This window comes from Haematobia irritans, chromosome 2, assembly GCF_050003625.1.
Source record: "Haematobia irritans isolate KBUSLIRL chromosome 2, ASM5000362v1, whole genome shotgun sequence".
Classification (NCBI taxonomy): Eukaryota; Metazoa; Arthropoda; class Insecta; order Diptera; family Muscidae; genus Haematobia; species Haematobia irritans.
The window spans coordinates 17,133,886-17,154,925 of record NC_134398.1 but is presented as its reverse complement, the minus strand read 5'-3'; the positions used below and the strand labels follow the sequence as shown (position 1 = coordinate 17,154,925).

Genomic DNA, 21,040 nt, shown 5'->3' with positions numbered 1-21,040 from the left:
GACGGTGCCACTTGCCACACAGCTAACGAAACAATGGCTCTTTTGCGCAAAAAATTCAATGGCCGTGTTATCTTACGTAATGTCGATGTCAATTGGCTGCCAAGATCATGTGATTTGACGCCGTTGGACTTTTTTCTTTGGGGTTATTTGAAAGAAAAGGTGTACGTCGATAAGCCAGCAACAATTCAAGAGCTAAAGGATGAGATAATTCGGCACATTAACGGCATAGAACCTCCATCATGCCTCAGCGTCATCGAAAATTTGGACCATCGGATGAAGGTGTGCCACCGAGGTCGCGGCGCCCATTTGGCCGATATTTTGTTCTATACATAATTGAGTAATACCAATATATCATAATAAAATAAAATTACAATAATTTCCTAAATAGTTTGTGTTTTATTCAAAATCAACATCGGCCCTTGAAATTTTAACCACCCTTCATATGGCCGCTAACAACCATGCCAAAATTGGTCCATATCGGTCTATAGTTATATATAACCGATCCCCAAAAATAATCTACCAAAATTTTATTTCTACAGAAAATTTTGTCAAAATTTTATTACAATAGAAAATTTTGTCAAAATTTTATTACAATAGAAAATTTTGTCAAAATTTTATTTTTATAGAAAAATTTTGTCAAAATTTATTTCTATAGAAAATTGTGTCAAAATTTTATTACTATACAAAATTTTGTCAAGATTTTGTTTCTATACAAAAATGTTGTCAAAATTTTATTTCTATAGAAAATTTTGTCAAAATTTTATTTCTATAGAAAATTTTGTCAAAATTTTATTTCTATAGAAAACTTTGTCAAAATTTTATTGCTATAGAAAATTTTGTCAAAATTTTATTGCTATAGAAAATTTTGTCAAAATTTTATTTCTGTAGAAAATTTTGTCAAAATTTTATTTCTATAGAAAATTTTGTAAAAATTTTATTACTATACAAAATTTTGTCAAAATTTTATTTTTATAGAAAATTTTGTCAAAATTTTATTGCTATAGAAAATTTTGTCAAAATTTTATTACTATACAATATTTGTCAAACTGAATTATATACGGCTTTTATTTGTTAAATATATACCCCGTATTAACTAACTTATAATTGAGAGTACATGGAGTAGAATTAAAGTTCTGGATATACATGCCAATTTTGGTTTGATTTAGATATAGCTCTCATATATATCCTTCACCCTTTACACTCATATGACAAAAAAGACAAATTTGTGTATCGATTTACGTGAAATTTTGCACAGGGAATATAATTGACATTCTAGCTATGCGTGCCAAATTTGATTGAAATCGGTTCAAATTTAGATATAGCTCCCATATATATGTTTTTCCGATTTCGGCAAAAATACCAACATTTTCCTTGTAAAATCGCCACTGCTAAGACAAAAATTTGTAGGAATGATTTAAATTTTCCTATACATACTTCTAACTCATATCTGTCGATAAATCATAAATACACTTTGGCGAACTTTCCTAAAAATTGCTTCAGACTTAAATGTTTCCCACATGTTTTTACTAACATTGTGTTCCACCCCAGATTTACAAAATGGTGCATGTTTTTAACTAACATTCTGTTCCGCTCGGACATATGTAAGCCGATGTCTATAGACATGCTCGAGAAGAATTTTTAGACAACAGAAATTTCCCTTTTCTAATAAAGTATTTTTTAAGACGAAATAAACTCTAATTTGTGATAAGCGATTTAACGATTTCTCTAATCTATTTTATTTGCTTTTAAAGAAAATTGTATAGCGTTGAAAAAACTTTGGTTGTCTGAAATTTCGTTCCTCCGAAAAGAAAATTCTTCTTTCTAACAAATTTTGTCCTGATAGGGTCAGATTTAAATATATGTATAAAGAGTGATACGGTCAAAATTTGGTCAATATAAACTTGACGTATTTCTTTCAATTTTGTATTTAAAAAACCTGAACACCCCTCATTTTGAAGGTGTGTGTGTGTGTAGAATGTTGCTCCTATTTTGATTTTGGAATTCACTCTTCAGTTGTCCAAATGCCGTCCAAGCAAGAAGAGCAGCGTATCAAAATTTTTCTCGCGCATCGCGAAAATCCGAGCTACTCGCACGCAAAGCTGGAAAAATCGCTAAAAGTTGCCAAATCAACCGTTAAATATGCCAAATAACCGGAAATCGAAAACCGGAAGCCGCTGAGACGACAAAGAGAATTGCCGGTAGTTTCAAGCGAAACCCTAACCTCTCTCTCCGAGATGCCGCAAATAAGCTGGGTGTATCGTCTACAACAAAAAAACGAGCCGGAATATCGACTTACAAGAAGGTAGTGACTCCAAATCGCGATGATACAAAAAATACGACGGCCAAAGCGCGATCCCGGAGGCTGTATACGACGATGCTGACGAAGTTTGACTGCATGGTAATGGACGACGAAACCTACGTCAAAGCCGACTACAAGCATCTTCCGGGACAGGAGTTTTATACGGCAAAAGGAAGGGGAAAGGTAGCAGATATTTTCAAGCATATAAAACTGCCAAAGTTCGCAAAGAAATATCTGGTTTGGCAAGCCACCTGTGGCTTGAAAAGCAGCATTTTCATAGCTTCCGGGACTGTCAACCAAGAAATTTACGTGAAAGAGTGTTTGAATAAACGTCTGCTGCCTTTCCTGAAGAAACACGGTTGTTCCGTACTGTTTTGGCCGGATTTGGCATCTTGCCATTACGGTAAAAAGGCCATGGAGTGGTACGCCGCCAACAACGTGCAGGTGGTTCCCAAGGACAAGAACCCTCCCAACACGCCAGAGCTCTGCCCAATTGAGAAATAGTGCGTTATTGTCAAGTGCGTTATTGAACGAGCAGCAGTTCAAGGTAAACTGGCTTTCTGCGGCGAAGAAGGTGGACAAGGTGGCTGTACAAAATCTGATGGCAGGTGTCAAGCATGAGGCCCGGCAATTCGGATTTGGAAAAGCAAAAGCCTAACTGAATATTTTTCCTGAATTTTATACTTATTGAACTTGAAAAAGAAATTTAATTTGATTTTTTAAATAAACGATTTCACCGATTTACACGAGTTTTCCCTTGACCAAATTTTGACCGTATCACCCTTTATGGGAACATAAACCTTTAGAATATATAGCACCCAACTAAGTTGAAGGATTTGTATGGCATCGAAAATGTAGATCTACCCAGAAAGAAAAGTATTTTTTATCTGAGGAACGAAGTTTTAGACAAACAAAATTTTTCTTGACGGTAAAAAAATTTTCTTTAAAAGCAAATTAAAAAGTTTAGAGAAAATGGTTGAAACGCTTATTTTAAATTTATTAGCTATAAAACAAAGTACTTTATAGGAAATGGAAATTTCGTTTGTCTAAAATTTCGTTCCGGTGGAAAGTATTTTTTTCTATCAATTCAGAACAACCGGATTAGCGTATCATAAAGTCGATTTTGCCTGATTTTGTATTTGGTCTGATTTGTTTTCTATTCAGAACCATAAATACCTCAAAAAATAAATACCACACAAAGCGAAGGAGAAATTGTATATGGTAGACCGGTCCCTAATGGCGGCCAAATATATACATTCAAAGAAAGTGGGGAATATTGATGAAACAATGACCCAGAATATCAACTAGAATGTAGTGTTGATGATGGCGTTCAGTAGTTTTTTTTTGACGCTTTGTTGTGATCAGCATATTCTAAACATTGTGGCAAAATTAAAGTCTAGTCATGTTTGGAAGAGGGCCAAATTAAAATGAAATTTATTTCATTGTCTCCACCATCAAAATCATATCGAAAAGATAAACACATACAAAACAAAAGCTGAAATAATTTTATTTCTCTCAAGAAAACAGAAAGAATCACAAATAACAATGCAAAAAGAGAAAAACATTAAAAAACTCCCAACAAATCCAATTGAGATACTCTAGGTCTAGGTTCTCTTTTCTTATTCAAATTTTCTTGCGTATCACATGGTCATAGAATACCACATGACCATATCTCTCAGAGTAATGCATAGATCTAAGGCAATTTTTTCTATACAATTCCTTCGATATATCCACACAGATTTTCTTATGGTCACCTTTATGCATAAAAATCAGCCCATACTCTACATCATGCAATATCATGTAATTATCCGATTCATTATACATCACAAGACCTTTATGCCAATCAAAGTAACTCAAATTGCTGGGTTTCGGTTTGAGCTTTACTCTCTCAGCAAAGACACCAGCCCAGTCAGTGCAACCTTCAAATTGAAGATTTGCTTTATGCAGACTGTCTTCATAGTCGATATAGGAGGAAACTTCAAAACCTGTCTTGAGGCGATGTTTGATGAAAATTATAGTCTGAAAAGAAGAAGGGGAATTTCAAGATATTAGATTCTCTCTTATCAATGCGTGGATCTTAGACTTAAGACTTCATTTTCCTTTTTTTTATAAAAAATTTTGTCAAAATTTTATTTTTATAGAAATTTTTGTCAAAATTTTATTTTCATAGAAAATTTTTTCAAAATTTTATATTTTATAGAATATTTTGTTAAGATTTTATTTTTATTGAAAATTTTGTTAAAACTTTATATTTGTAGAAAATTTTGTCAAAATTTTATTTTTATAGAAAATTTTGTCAAAATTTTATTTTTTATAGAAAATTTAGTCAACATTTTAGTTTTATAGAAAATTTTGTCAACATTTTATTTCTATAGTAAATTTTGTCAACGTTTTATTTTTATGGAAAATTTTTTCAAAATTTTATTTTTATAGAAAATGTTGTCAAAATTTTATTTTTATAGAAAATTTTGTCAAAAAATTTTTTATAGACAATTTTGTCAAAATTTTATTTTTATAGAAAATTTTGCCAAAATTTAATTTTTATAGAAAATTTTATCACAATTTAATTTTTATAGAAAATTTTGCCAAAATTTTATTTTTATAGAAAATGTTGTCAAAATTTTATTTCTATAGAAAATTTTGTCAAAATATGATTTTTATAGAAAATGTTGTCAACATTTTATTTCTATAGAAAATTTGGTCAAAATTTCTATAGTGAATTTTGTTAAAATTTTATTTTTACAGTCAATTTTGTCAAAATTTTATTTTATAAAATTTTTGTCAAAATTTTATTTTTAAAGAAAAATTGTCAAAATTTTATTTTTTAGGAACATATTATTTTTATAGAAAATTTTATTTTTATAGAAAACTAGCGTAACCCGGCCCGCTTGGCTGCGCCTGCCGAAGCGTATTTGGAGGAACATTTTGCGTTAACTTATTCAACTATATCCCACTTGCTGAAAACAAATTCGAAAAGATTTGAATTCTTTTAAACAAATCGGACTACTTGATTTTTCGTTTATAGGTACAAATACGGCGGGAGAGGGTGTACCCTTTCCTCCAAATTTCTATAGTAAATTTTGTCAACGTTTTATTTTTATGGAAAATTTTTTCAAAATTTTATTTTTATAGAAAATGTTGTCAAAATTTTATTTTTATAGAAAATTTTGTCAAAAATTTTTTTATAGAAAATTTTGTCAAAATTTTATTTTTATAGAAAATTTTGCCAAAATTTAATTTTTATAGAAAATTTTATCAAAATTTAATTTTTATAGAAAATTTTGCCAAAATTTTATTTTTATAGAAAATTTTGTTAAGATTTTATTTTTATTGAAAATTTTGTCAAAATTTTATCAAAATTTTATTTTTATAGGAAATTTTGTCAAAATTTTATTTTTATAGAAAATGCTGTCAACATTTTATTTCTATAGTAAATTTGGCCAACATTTTATTTCTATAGACAATTTTGTCAACGTTTCATTTTTATAGAAAATTTTATAAAAATTTTATTTTTATGAAAAATTTTGTCAAAATTTTATTTTTATAGAAAATGTTGTCAAAATTTTATTTTTATAGAAAATTTTATCAAAATTTTGTCAAAATTTTATTTCTATAGAAAATGTTGTCAACATTTTTGTCAAAATTTTATTTCTCTAGAAAACTTTGTCAAAATTTTATTTCTATAGAAAATGTTGTCAACATTTTTGTCAAAATTTTATTTCTATAGAAAACTTTGTCAAAATTTTATTTCTATAGATTTTTTTTTAATTTTATTTCTATAGAAAATTTTGTCAAAATTTTATTTCTATAGAAAGTTTTGTCAAAATTTTATTTATATATAAAATGTTGTCAAACTTTTTGTCAACATTTTATTTCTATAGAAAATTTTGCCAAAATTTTATTTTTATAGAAAATTTTGTTAAGATTTTATTTTTATTGAAAATTTTGTCAAAATTTTATTTTTATAGAAAATTTTATAAAAATTTTATTTTTATAGGAAATTTTGTGAAAATTTTATTTTTATAGAAAATGTTGTCAACATTTTATTTTTATAGTAAATTTGGCCAACATTTTATTTCTATAGACAATTTTGTCAACGTTTTATTTTTATTGAAAATTTTATTTTTATAGAAAATTTGGTCAAGATTTTATTTGTATAGAAAATGTGGTCAAAATTTTATAATTATAGAAAAGTTTTGTTAAAATTTTGTTTTTATAGAAAAATTTGTCAAAATTTTATTTCTATAGAAAATTTTGTCAAAATATGATTTTTATAGAACATATCAAAATTTTATTTTTATAGAAAATGTTGTCAAAATTTTATTTCTATAGAAAATTTTGTCAAAATATGATTTTTATAGAAAATGTTGTCAACATTTTATTTCTATAGAAAATTTGGTCAAAATTTCTATAGTGAATTTTGTTAAAATTTTATTTCTATAGATTTTTTTTTTAATTTTATTTCTATAGAAATTTTTGTCAACATTTTATTTCAATAGAAAGTTTTGTCAAAATTTTATTTATATAGAAAATGTTGTCAAACTTTTTGTCAAAATTTTATTTCTATAGAAAATTTTGCCAAAATTGTATTTTTATAGAAAATTTTGTTAAGATTTTATTTTTATTGAAAATTTTGTCAAAATTTTATCAAAATTTTATTTTTATAGGAAATTTTGTCAAAATTTTATTTTTATAGAAAATGCTGTCAACATTTTATTTCTATAGTAAATTTGGCCAACATTTTATTTCAATAGACAATTTTGTCAACGTTTCATTTTTATAGAAAGTTTTATAAAAATTTTATTTTTATGAAAAATTTTGTCAAAATTTTATTTTTATAGAAAATGTTGTCAAAATTTTATTTTTATAGAAAATGTTGTCAACATTTTTGTCAAAATTTTATTTCTATAGAAAACTTTGTCAAAATTTTATTTCTATAGATTTTTTTTTTAATTTTATTTCTATAGAAAATTTTGTCAAAATTTTATTTCTATAGAAAGTTTTGTCAAAATTTTATTTATATAGAAAATGTTGTCAAACTTTTTGTCAAAATTTTATATCTATAGAAAATTTTGCCAAAATTTTATTTCTATAGAAAATTTTGCCAAAATTTTATTTTTATAGAAAATTTTGTTAAGATTTTATTTTTATTGAAAATTTTGTCAAAATTTTATTTTTATAGAAAATTTTATAAAAATTTTATTTTTATAGGAAATTTTGTGAAAATTTTATTTTTATAGAAAATGTTGTCAACATTTTATTTTTATAGTAAATTTGGCCAACATTTTATTTCTATAGACAATTTTGTCAACGTTTTATTTTTATTGAAAATTTTGTCAAAATTTTATTTTTATAGAAAATTTGGTCAAGATTTTATTTGTATCGAAAATGTGGTCAAAATTTTATATTTATAGAAAAGTTTTGTTAAAATTTTGTTTTTATAGAAAATTTTGTCCAAATTTTATTTTTATAGAAAATTTTGTCAATATATGATTTTTATAGAACATATTGTCAAAATTTTATTTTTTTGAAAATGTTGTCAAAATTTTATTTCTATAGAAAATTTTGTCAAAATATGATTTTTATAGAAAATGTTGTCAACATTTTATTTCTATAGAAAATTTGGTCAAAATTTCTATAGTGAATTTTGTTAAAATTTTATTTTTACAGTCAATTTTGTTAAAATTTTATTTTTACAGTCAATTTTGTCAAAATTTTATTTTATAAAATTTTTGTCAAAATTTTATTTTTAAAGAAAAATTGTCAAAATTTTATTTTTTAGGAACATATTATTTTTATAGAAAATTTTATTTTTATAGAAAACTAGCGTAACCCGGCCCGCTTGGCTGCGCCTGCCGAAGCGTATTTGGAGGAACATTTTGCGTTAACTTATTCAACTATATCCCACTTGCTGAAAACAAATTCGAAAAGATTTGAATTCTTTTAAACAAATCGGACTACTTGATTTTTCGTTTATAGGTACAAATACGGCGGGAGAGGGTGTACCCTTTCCTCCAAAATTTTTTAATAATGTTCTGTATTCAAGTAGTTGGACAATCTTCTATATTTCTTGTGAATTTTAAGTGTGGTTTGTCAAGGAAAGGTATACTCTCCTCAACATATCGGAAAATTAAGCACTATATTATAATAACATACAAAGAATTACTGTTTCCCATCCAATAAATCGGAATAAGCAAAAGTAGTAAAAAATTTTACCACATTAACATTTGCTAAAATGTTGGAAAATGATGCACCCTCTCTTCCGTCCAAATATCACAAAATCAGGTATGAACTATTAATATCGTAACCTCTCCCCAGTCCTCTGTAAATTTCAAGTAACTCGGTAAAGTTTAATTGTTTCTCTGTATGTACTTAAGAAGCGGATGTCTCCCTATGCCCTTTTATTTTTATTAAAAAATCAGGAACCTGATATAAATTTTATAACCCATTTTTTCGTAAAATTTCAGTCGGGGCAGTTTAGTTTTGTTTGTGCTTTCAACAAAAAAAAAAAAAAAATCGGGCAAAGGGTGGTCCCCCTCCCCGACCAAATATCGAAAAATAATGTAGCAGATTTTTGTCTAAATGCCAACCCCTACATTCAATGAAAATTTCAAGCAAATCGCATAATTTTGTTCCAAGTTTCAAAAAGTAGGGCAAGGGGGAGGTCCCCCTCCCCATCCACATATGAAATCATCAGGTACCCCATATTAATTCCACAACCTCACCACATGTTCTCTGTAAATCTCAGATAATTTAGAGAATTTTAGTTTTTTCACTGTACTTTAAAAAAAAGTCGAACAAAGGGGAGGCCCCCCCTCCAGCACCAAATATCGAAATATAAAGTAGCGGATCTTTGTCTAGATGCCAACCCCAATCTTCAATGAAAATTTCTAGCAAATCGGTCAACTTTGGTCCAATTTTCAAAAAGTCCGACAAAGGTGAGGTCCCTCTCCGCGACCAGGTGTCAAAAAATGAGGTACCCTATTTTCACCACATGAAGGCCCCCTACGATCTCTGAAAGTGTCAAGTAAATCGGTTCAGCCGTTTCGGAGCCAACTCGGAACATACAAACAAACAAATAAACAAACATAGATTGAATTTTATATATATAGATTTTGTCAAATTTTTTTTATAGAAAATTTTGTCAAAAATTTATTTTTATAGAAAATTTTGCCAAAATTTTATTTCTATAGAAAATTTTGCTAAAATTTTATTTTTATAGAAAATTTTGCCAAAATTTTATTTTTATAGGAAATTTTACTAAGATTTCATTTTTATTGAAAATTTTGTCAAAATTTTATGTTTATAGAAAATTTTGTCAAAATTTTACTTTTATAGAAAATTTGTCAACATTTTATTTCTATAGTAAATTTGGCCAACATTTTATTTCTATAGAAAATTTTGTCAACGTTTTATTTTTATAGAAAATTTTATATTTTTTTTTATAGAAAATTTTGTCAAAATTTTATTTTTATAGAAAATGTTGTCAAATTTTATTTCTTTAGAAAATTTTGTCAAGATATGATTTTTATAGAAAATGTTGTCAACATTTTATTTCTTTAGAAAATTTAGTCAAAATTTCTATAGTAAATTTTGTTAAAATTTTATTTTTATAGTCAATTTTGTCAAACTTTTATTTTATAAAATTTTTGGCAAAATTTTATGTTAATAGAAAATTTGTCCAAAATTTATTTTTTAGGAACATTTTATTTTTAAAGAAAATTTTGTTTTTATAGAAAATTTTGTCAAAAGTTTTTTTTATAGAAAATTTTGTCAAAATTTTGTTTTCATAGAAAATTTTGCCAAAATTTAATTTTTATAGAAAATTTTGCCAAAATTTAATTTTTATAGAAAATTTGGTCAAAATTTTATTTCTATAGAAAATTTGGTCAAAATTTTATTTCTATAGAAAATTTGGTCAACATTTTTTTTCTATAGAAAATTTTGTCAAAATTTTATTTTTATAGAAGATTTTGTCAAAATTTTATTTTTATAAAAAATTTTGTCAAAATTTTATTTTTATAAAAAATTTTGTCAAAATTTTATTTTTATAAAAAATTTTGTCAAAATTTTATTTTATACAATTATTTTGTCAAAATTTTATTTTTATAGAAAATTTTGTCAACATTTTATTTTTAGAGAAAATTTTGTCAACATTTTATAGTTATAGAAAATTTTGTCAAAATTTAATTTTAAAGATTTGGTAAAAATTTTATTTTTATAGAAAATTTGTCAAAATTTTATTTTTTAGGAACAATTGTCAAAATTTTATTTTTTTAGGAACATTTTATTTTTATAGAAATTTTTTTCAAAATTTATTTTTATAGAAAATGTTGTCAAAATTTTTTTCATAGAAAATTTTGTCAAAATTTTATTTTTATAGAAAATTTTGGACAAATTTTATTTTTTGTCAAAGTTTTATTTTTTTAGAAAATTTTGTCAAATTTTTATTTCTATAGAAAATTTTGTACGTCTTTGCTGGAGAGGAATATTTTGCAAAATCTACCAAAACATGAAGAATTCTACCAATCTACAAAACAGTTAAAAATTTACCATTTTTTGTAGAATTCTACCAACTGTGGCAATCGTGCTCCCTGCCCTGGATCGGAAATTTACGATTCGTTATAAAAATGGATGCCTTTTTAATAAAATTCTTGATACAGATACTATATTTTCTTTCAATTTCTTACCGATATCATTTTCTGTACATTTGGACGTTCCCTCGCTGCCAACTCTACTAGAACAGGATCTTTAGAATTCATGCCATCACTAAAGAATATTGTGGATTTTTTAATGGGCCACAGAGACTCTTCTACGGCAGCCTTACGTTGCAGAAATTGTTCGGGACTATAAATCTCTGTCCTCGAACGATAACCCAAATCGACAAGCATATGACAGAAACGTACATTGCGTAGATAACGTTTGTCATTGATTGTTACAAATGTATCCAAATAATCTTCATATGTTGGACAATCCAAAAGAAACATATCTTGGGCTATTGAGCCCATATCGATGAGATGATTTGAGTAAACAAATAAATAAAGAAAATTAATAAAATTTAGAATTTAGTTTGTAGATTGGAATGAAGGTTGAAATGACAAAGATGACAAAGAGAAACTTCATAAAACAAAATATCAAAGCTGTTTATCATGGTGCTTTTCTAACTATATGCACATGGGGTTTGAAAGCGTTGAGTGCCTGGAGAAAAACTAAATAAATTATATTAATAAAATTTTTTATTTAGTTAGTAAGTGGAATGGAGGTAAAGGTGACAAAGAAAAAAACTTCGCAAACAAAATATCAAAACTGTTTAGCATGGTGCTTTTCTAACTAGATAGACCACGGGGTTTGAAATTGGAGCTTTTTGAACTGGCTTGTATTTCTTTGATACCGGTGCTATTCTTCAACTAAAACCTAACTAAAAATCTAAAGGGTGACAAAGAAAAAACTTCACAAACAAGATATCAATACTAGTGATTTTCTAACTGTAAACACATGTGGTTTGAAAGTGTTGAGTGACTTGAGAAAAAAACTAAATAAACGAAATTTACCAAATTTTGAATTTCGTTGTGAAGAAGAATGAAGGTTGAAATAACAAAGAAAAAATCTTCAAAATATCAAAACTGTTCATCATGGTGATTTTCTAACTAGATAGACATGGGCAAAGCAAAGTTAAATCCATGTATATTGGGACCGAATTACTATGGGGGTTCTTGGAAAAAGTTCAGTTGCAAATTTGAATCCAGTCCACGGTTACAAGTAGTAGTAGTAGTATCTTTAACATATTTCATAATTTTCATTTATATATACACGGTATAAAATTTTTGATTTTGCATTTTAGTTACTTTAGTTTGTTTTTCTTACAAAAAAAGTAAATAAAGCGAAACAACGATTTACGGCTATAACATATTGTCGTCAGCCGGAATTTAATTTTATAAACTTTTGTATAACTTTAAGGCTTGCACATATATGAATATCGGAGTAAATTAGGAATACTCTGACATTATCAGCTTCCTGTATGTTATTGAGGTTGTAATATATTTGACCAAGTTTCTCCAGTCATGATCCCCTCTTCCATCTAGGATTTGTACAACTTCTCGCTCGGATAAGTATGTTTTACAAAAGAATTGAGTCCGCTGGCCTCTAAAAATTGGACAAACTGCTAAGAAATGGTAAAGTGTCTCTCTCTCCGAAAGGTTGCAAAGCGAACATTGATCATCTGCATTCCGATTATGTGAATTTAGATATATTAAGTCTACACGTGCTTTGAAAACCCATCTAATCTCTCTGAAGGTATAACCTGCAGCGAAATACAGTTTGCCTCTATCTGGGTCTAAGTTTCTGTAATGATGTGCTTTGCTGAGCTCTCTGGATCGATTTTTCCACGGTTAGAACTCGAAATTCAAAATAATCTATAAAATTTTAAAAAAATTTTACCACAAATCTACTAAATTAAAAAATATCTCAAAAAAATATTTCTGTAGCAGATTTTGTCAAAATTTTATTTCTATAGAAAATTATGTCAAAATTTTATTTCTATAGAAAATGTTGTCAATATTTTATTTCTATAGAAAATTTTGTCAAAATTTTACTTGTATAGAAAATGATGAAAAAATTTTAATTCAATAGAAAATTTTCTACAGAAAATTTTGTCAATATTTTATAGAGAATATTGTCAAAATTTTATATTTGCAGAAAATTTTGTCAAAATTTTATTTCTATAGAAAATTTTGTCAAAATTTTATTCTATAGAACTTTTCTAAAATTGTATTTCTATAGAAAATTTTGTCAAAATTTTATATCTATAGAAAATTTTGTCAAAATTTTATATCTATAGAAAATTTTGTTAAAATTTTATATCTATAGAAAATTTTGCCAAAATTTTATATCTATAGGAAATTTTGCCAAAATTTTTTATCTATAGAAAATTTTGTCAAAATTTTATATCTATAGAAAATTTTGTCAAAATTTTATATCTATAGAAAATTTTATCAAAATTTTATTTCCATAGAAAATTTTTTTCTATAGTAAATTATGTCAAAATTTTATTTCTACAGAAATTTTTGTCAAAATTCTATTTCGTCAAAAGTTTATTTCTATAGAATATTTTTTTAAGATTTTATTTATATTTTTATTTCTATAAAAAATTAAATAAAATAAAATAAAATTTTAAATTTTATTTCTATAAAAAATTATGTCAAAATTTTATTTCTATAGAAAGTTTTGTCAGAATTTTATTTCTAAAGAAAATGTTGTCAACATTTTATTTCTATAGAAAATTTTGTCAAAATTTTATTCTATAGAAATTTGTTTTAAATTTTATTTCTATAGAAAATTTTGTCAAAATTTTATATCTATAGAAAATTTTGCCAAAAATTTTATATCTATAGAAAATTTTGTCAAAATGTTATATATGTAGAGAATTTTGCAAAAATTTTATATCTATAGAAAATTTTGTCAAAATTTTATTTCTAAAGAAAATTTTGTCAAAATTTTATTCTTATAGAAAATTTTGTCAAAATTTTATATCTATAGAAAATTTTGCCAAAATTTTATATCTATAGGAAATTTTGCCAAAATTTTTTATCTATAGAAAATTTTGTCAAAATTTTATATCTATAGAAAATTTTATCTAAATTTCATCTCTATAGAAAATTTTATCAAAATTTTATTTCCATAGAAAATTTTTTTCTATAGTAAATTATGTCAAAATTTTATTTCTACAGAAATTTTTGTCAAAATTTTATTTCTATAGAATATTTTTTTAAAATTTTATTTATATTTTTATTTCTATAAAAAATTAAATAAAATAAAATTTTAAATTTTATTTCTATAAAAAATTATGTCAAAATTTTATTTCTATAGAAAATTTTGTCAGAATTTTATTTCTAAAGAAAATGTTATCAACATTTTATTTCTATAGAAAATTTTGTCAAAATTTTATTCTATAGAAATTTGTTTTAAATTTTATTTCTATAGAAAATTTTGCCAAAATTTTATATCTATAGAAAATTTTGCCAAAATTTTATATATATAGAGAATTTTGCCAAAATTTTATATCTATAGAAAATTTTGTCAAAATTTTATTTCTAAAGAACTTTAAGGCTTGCACATATATGAATATCGGAGTAAATTAGGAATACTCTGACATTATCAGCTTCCTGTATGTTATTGAGGTTGTAATATATTTGACCAAGTTTCTCCAGTCATGATCCCCTCTTCCATCTAGGATTTGTACAACTTCTCGCTCGGATAAGTATGTTTTACAAAAGAATTGAGTCCGCTGGCCTCTAAAAATTGGACAAACTGCTAAGAAATGGTAAAGTGTCTCTCTCTCCGAAAGGTTGCAAAGCGAACATTGATCATCTGCATTCCGATTATGTGAATTTAGATATATTAAGTCTACACGTGCTTTGAAAACCCATCTAATCTCTCTGAAGGTATAACCTGCAGCGAAATACAGTTTGCCTCTATCTGGGTCTAAGTTTCTGTAATGATGTGCTTTGCTGAGCTCTCTGGATCGATTTTTCCACGGTTAGAACTCGAAATTCAAAATAATCTATAAAATTTTAAAAAAATTTTACCACAAATCTACTAAATTAAAAAATATCTCAAAAAAATATTTCTGTAGCAGATTTTGTCAAAATTTTATTTCTATAGAAAATTATGTCAAAATTTTATTTCTATAGAAAATGTTGTCAATATTTTATTTCTATAGAAAATTTTGTCAAAATTTTACTTGTATAGAAAATGATGAAAAAATTTTAATTCAATAGAAAATTTTCTACAGAAAATTTTGTCAATATTTTATAGAGAATATTGTCAAAATTTTATATTTGCAGAAAATTTTGTCAAAATTTTATTTCTATAGAAAATTTTGTCAAAATTTTATTCTATAGAACTTTTTTAAAATTGTATTTCTATAGAAAATTTTGTCAAAATTTTATATCTATAGAAAATTTTGTCAAAATTTTATATCTATAGAAAATTTTGTTAAAATTTTATATCTATAGAAAATTTTGCCAAAATTTTATATCTATAGGAAATTTTGCCAAAATTTTTTATCTATAGAAAATTTTGTCAAAATTTTATATCTATAGAAAATTTTGTCAAAATTTTATATCTATAGAAAATTTTATCAAAATTTTATTTCCATAGAAAATTTTTTTCTATAGTAAATTATGTCAAAATTTTATTTCTACAGAAATTTTTGTCAAAATTCTATTTCGTCAAAAGTTTATTTCTATAGAATATTTTTTTAAGATTTTATTTATATTTTTATTTCTATAAAAAATTAAATAAAATAAAATAAAATTTTAAATTTTATTTCTATAAAAAATTATGTCAAAATTTTATTTCTATAGAAAGTTTTGTCAGAATTTTATTTCTAAAGAAAATGTTGTCAACATTTTATTTCTATAGAAAATTTTGTCAAAATTTTATTCTATAGAAATTTGTTTTAAATTTTATTTCTATAGAAAATTTTGTCAAAATTTTATATCTATAGAAAATTTTGCCAAAAATTTTATATCTATAGAAAATTTTGTCAAAATGTTATATATGTAGAGAATTTTGCAAAAATTTTATATCTATAGAAAATTTTGTCAAAATTTTATTTCTAAAGAAAATTTTGTCAAAATTTTATTCTTATAGAAAATTTTGTCAAAATTTTATATCTATAGAAAATTTTGCCAAAATTTTATATCTATAGGAAATTTTGCCAAAATTTTTTATCTATAGAAAATTTTGTCAAAATTTTATATCTATAGAAAATTTTATCTAAATTTCATCTCTATAGAAAATTTTATCAAAATTTTATTTCCATAGAAAATTTTTTTCTATAGTAAATTATGTCAAAATTTTATTTCTACAGAAATTTTTGTCAAAATTTTATTTCTATAGAATATTTTTTTAAAATTTTATTTATATTTTTATTTCTATAAAAAATTAAATAAAATAAAATTTTAAATTTTATTTCTATAAAAAATTATGTCAAAATTTTATTTCTATAGAAAATTTTGTCAGAATTTTATTTCTAAAGAAAATGTTATCAACATTTTATTTCTATAGAAAATTTTGTCAAAATTTTATTCTATAGAAATTTGTTTTAAATTTTATTTCTATAGAAAATTTTGCCAAAATTTTATATCTATAGAAAATTTTGCCAAAATTTTATATATATAGAGAATTTTGCCAAAATTTTATATCTATAGAAAATTTTGTCAAAATTTTATTTCTAAAGAAAATTTTGTCAAAATTTTATTCCTATAGAAAATGTTGTCAAAATTTTATATCTATAGAAAATTTTGCCAAAATTTTATATCTATTGAAAATTTTGTCAACATTTTATATCTATAGAAAATTTTGTCAAAATTTTATTTCTATAGAAAATTTTATCACAATTTTATTTCTATAGAAAATTTGGCAAAATTTTATTTCGTCAAAATTTTATCAATTTTTAATATAATATTTATTTTATAAATTTTATAAAATTTTTTTTAAATTTTATTTATATAGAAAATTTTGTCTAAATTTTATTTCTATAAAAAATTATGTCAAAATTTTATCAAAATTCGTTTTTTTTATAGAAAATTTTGTCAAAATTTTATTTCTATAGAAAATTTTGTCAGAATTTTATTTCTATAGAAAATATTGTCAAAATTTTATTTCTATAGAAAATTTTGTCAAAATTTTATTCTATAGAACTTTTTTTTTAAATTTTATTTCTATGAAAAAACTATGTCAAAATTTTATATCTATAGAAAATTTTGTCAACATTTTATATCTATAAAAAATTTTGTCAAAATTTTATTTCTATAGAAAATTTTATCAAAATTTTATCTCTATAGAAAATTTTGTGAATATTTTTTTCTATAGTAAAGTATGTCAAAATTTTATTTCTATAGAAAATTGTGACAAAATTTTTAATAGAAAATTTTCTAGAAAATTTTGTCAATATTTTATTTTTATAGAGAATTTTGTCAAAAGTTTATTTCTATAGAACATTTTGTCAAAATTTTATTTATATAGAAAATTTTGTCTACATTTTATTTCTATAAAAAATTATGTCAAAATTTTATCAAAATTTAATTTCGTTGTTTTTTAAAAAACCATTTCTATGGAAAATTTTGTCTGAATTTTATTTCTATAGAAAATTTTGTCAAAATTTTATATCTAAAGAAAATTTTGTCAAAATTTTATATCTATAGAAAATTTTGCCAAAATTTTATATCTATAGAAAATTTTGCCAAAATTTTATATCTATAGAAAATTTTGTCAAAATTGTATATAGAAAATTTTGTCAAAATTTTATTTCTATAGAAAATTTTATCAAAATTTTTTTCTATAGTAAAGTATGTCAAAATTTTATTTCTATAGAAATTTTTTTCAAAATTTTATTTATCAAAATTTTATTTTTTCAAAATTTTAGTTTTTCAAAATTTTATTTCGTCAAAATTTTATTTCTTTAGAAATTTTTTTTAAAATTTTATTTCTATAGAAAATTTTGTCAAAATTTTATTTCTATAGAAAATTTTGTCAAAATTTTATTCTATAGAACTTTTTTTTTAAATTTTATGTCTATAGAAATTTTGCCAAAATTTTATATCTAAAGAAAATTTTGCCAAAATTTTATATTTATAGAAAATTTTGTCAAAATTTTATATCTATAGTAAATTTTGTCAAAATTTTATATCTATAGAAAATTTTATCAAAATTATATTTCTATAGAAAATTTTATCAAAATTTTATTTCTATGGAAAATTTTATCAAAATTTTATTTCTATGGAAAATTTTATCAAAATTTTATTTACCAAAATTGTATTTTGTCAAAATTTTATGTCGTCAAAATTTTATTTCTATAGAATTTTTTTTTACAATTTTATTTCTATAGAAAATGTTGTCAAGATTTAATTTCTATAGAGAATTGATGTACCTCGAGTTGGAGACGAATTTTTCGCAAAATCTACCAAAACGTCAAGAATTCTACCAAAGAGTGAAAAAATCTACCACTTTTGCTAGAAATCGATCAATTTTGGCTACCGTAATTCAGTCATAACCCCTTTATGTGAATATTTATTCTTTTCGCTTTTATACGGTTTTTCAACACCGGTGCTTTTTCAACTAGCTTTCCATACCAGTGCTTTTCAAATGTTATACAATTTCATGTTCCATTAGCAGACGAAACTATTCGTGGATATAACGAAACCTTTAATTTTCATTAACTTCATGAAAGTGTTCGTTTTAAACAGAAAATAAGGACAAAATATTTCTTGGGCTAAATTAAGGAAAAATTTCGTTAAAACTAGGGAACCTTATCTATCAATATAGGCTGAACCAAATATAAATCCATCTGTATTGGAACCTATTTTTTATTGCGATTATTGGCAAAAATTTTAATAACTTCTTTGAAATATGAATTCGGTCATGATACCATTATATTAATATTTATTCATTTTCTCCCTTAAAATACGACTAACTTAATTGCTACCATTCGAATTGCGGTTTTTTTATTTGTTTACACAATGGTCGTTATATTGATTGTTTTCCCAAGCAATTTTCCGTAAAATCATTTACACATGTTTTAACGATCACCCATTTCCAAAAGTGGTGATACTTGGTCCAATTGCCAAAATATTTCCAATAAAAATTTCTGAATAAACAAATCAACATTGAAGGAGGAGGAGGAGGAAAACAAGAAAACTATTTATAGGAATTTTCATGTTTCATTGCATTTTTCCCTCATTGAGAAGAGCGCCACACACAGGTTCATCTTTTTTTCGTTTTGTATTTATTTTTGACAAAAAAATGTTTGTTTTTCCACCGGCTTTCCCAATGAATGGTTTTTGTTGTTGTTGTTGATTTTCTTTCGGAAAATTAACAACAACAAGATTTTGACAATGTAGCACCAGACAAGTTTTAAATGATGGCACGGACATATGTGTGTTTTGGGTCATATTTACTTTTTTATATGCTGGGATTTTGAATTTACCCCAAAATACATGAGTTTTGAAAATTAAATAGAAAAAAAAACACGAAATACAAAAACAGAGCGACAAATATATTTTTGTTTTAAATTTCTTTTTTTTATGAATGCCATCTCAAACGGCCATTAACTAAAAAAATACACATAAAGAAAATTGTTGAGATTAAAATTTTGGAACACTCTATAGTGGCTAGCTGTGGTTACATTAAAAAAAGTGGCACAATTTTTCACAATGTATACAGTGAAAACTCTGAAAGGTGGACACCTCCGTTCGCCTAAAATTTGTCCACTTTTGAGAGGTGTCCAGGTATGAGAGGTTAATTTTAATGTTTTACTACCGTGAAACCTCTCAATCTTGGACACTCCGGTCACCTCTCAAACATGGACAGTTGTCTGAGGACATGTGCTATTTAAAACATTAAAATTGACCTCTCATACCTGGACACCTGTCAAAGGTGGACAAAATTTAGGTGACCGTGGTGGTGACCTTTCAGAGGTTTCAAAAATTAAATGGATTGAGAGCCATGGGGAACTACGATCGGCCACACAATCACTATCAGTGGCGCTTGAGTTCTGGTGGCCAACCGAAGGTGTACATTTTCAGCTGCTCGATTTGTTTAGAAATGATAGCATGACGAGCAGTTTAGAAATGATAGCAACCTGAAGAAGGTTGCAATACATATCAGCTACTCTGTACTGAGACACCGAAGACATCCGTAATCTTAGTAAATTTTTGGACCAATATTTGTAAAATATATTACAGTATAAAAGGAATTATTTAAAAAGGTGGCACAATGTAACAAAAAGGTGGCACAAAACTATCAATGTTTGGAAAAAGTGGCATATTCGCTACTAATTTGGGACAATGTCAACGTCAATGAAAAGGGCCTAACAAGAACGTCAAGTCAAATTTCGTATGAAAATACGGAGAAATCTCATCAGTGTTACCGTTGAGAATTTCTACATAGTGGCCCCAAAGGTGCCGCTCGTGGTAAAAAGGGGTCCACTCATTTTAAACAAGTGACAAGGACTTTTTCAAAAGTGGCAAATGCAAATTAAGAATTAAGATTAACCTATCACACATTTTATTTCCATTTCATTAAAAACCTCTCCTTCAATTTTATTTAATTTAGAAAATTTTCTTTGCATACTTTTAGGCGATGCACATGTCCACTGAAAGCATTGGGATAAAAAATAAAAAACAAATTCCTCGCAAATATAATATTTGGCTCGTAAACTCGATTATTTGAGATCAAAATGTACAAAAAATATTGCAGTGTATAGATGAATATAAATAAAAAGTGGTACAAAATGACAAAATGGTGGCACAAAAATATAAAAAGTATGGTATTTATGGTACGTACAAAAAAATTTCACGAAAATTTTTCAAATTAAAATTTTAATTGAGTTTTAAAAAATATTCAATTAAAAATTTAATTGATTCAACAAATTTTTTAATTGAAACAAAAATCAATCACAAAAATAATAGTATCAATTAATTTTTTAATTGGATCAATTAACTTTTTAATTGACCTTCAATTAATTTTTTAATTGATACTATAATTTCTGTGATTGAAGACATTTCAATTAAAAATTAATTGGATCAATTAATTTCGTGATTGAATCAGAAATTTTTTTTTGTGTATTTTTAGTGGTTCAAGATAAAAGTAGGAATTTTGCCCATATGTTAAAGTGTCACAACTGTAACACTGATTTCCAATATCCATGACGATTTGCTAACTTAGTAATTAATAGAT

The 21,040-nt window shown here is 24.6% G+C and overlaps 1 protein-coding gene across 1 annotated transcript; it reads right to left on the bottom strand.

Moving 5' to 3' along the window:
- Window positions 1-3,781: 3,781 nt before the first annotated feature.
- Window positions 3,782-11,405, bottom strand: LOC142227078 (cilia- and flagella-associated protein 299-like). The gene is made up of 2 exons (XM_075297405.1): window positions 10,990-11,405; window positions 3,782-4,318 (listed from the first exon to the last, which is right to left on the bottom strand). Exons 1-2 carry the CDS (start codon window positions 11,305-11,307, stop codon window positions 3,923-3,925), a joined length of 714 nt encoding a protein of 237 aa, XP_075153520.1. The 5' UTR covers window positions 11,308-11,405; the 3' UTR covers window positions 3,782-3,922.
- Between the last annotated feature and the right edge of the window lie 9,635 nt (window positions 11,406-21,040).

Bases quoted from the DNA above. Each gene is read 5' to 3' on its own strand.
- LOC142227078 (XM_075297405.1), bottom strand. From the start codon at position 11,307: ATGGGCTCAATAGCCCAAGATATGTTTCTTTTGGATTGTCCAACATAT. The intron at 4,319-10,989 runs GTAAGAAATTGA...TCTTCTTTTCAG, and splicing joins ATGTACAGAAAATGATATCG to ACTATAATTTTCATCAAACA.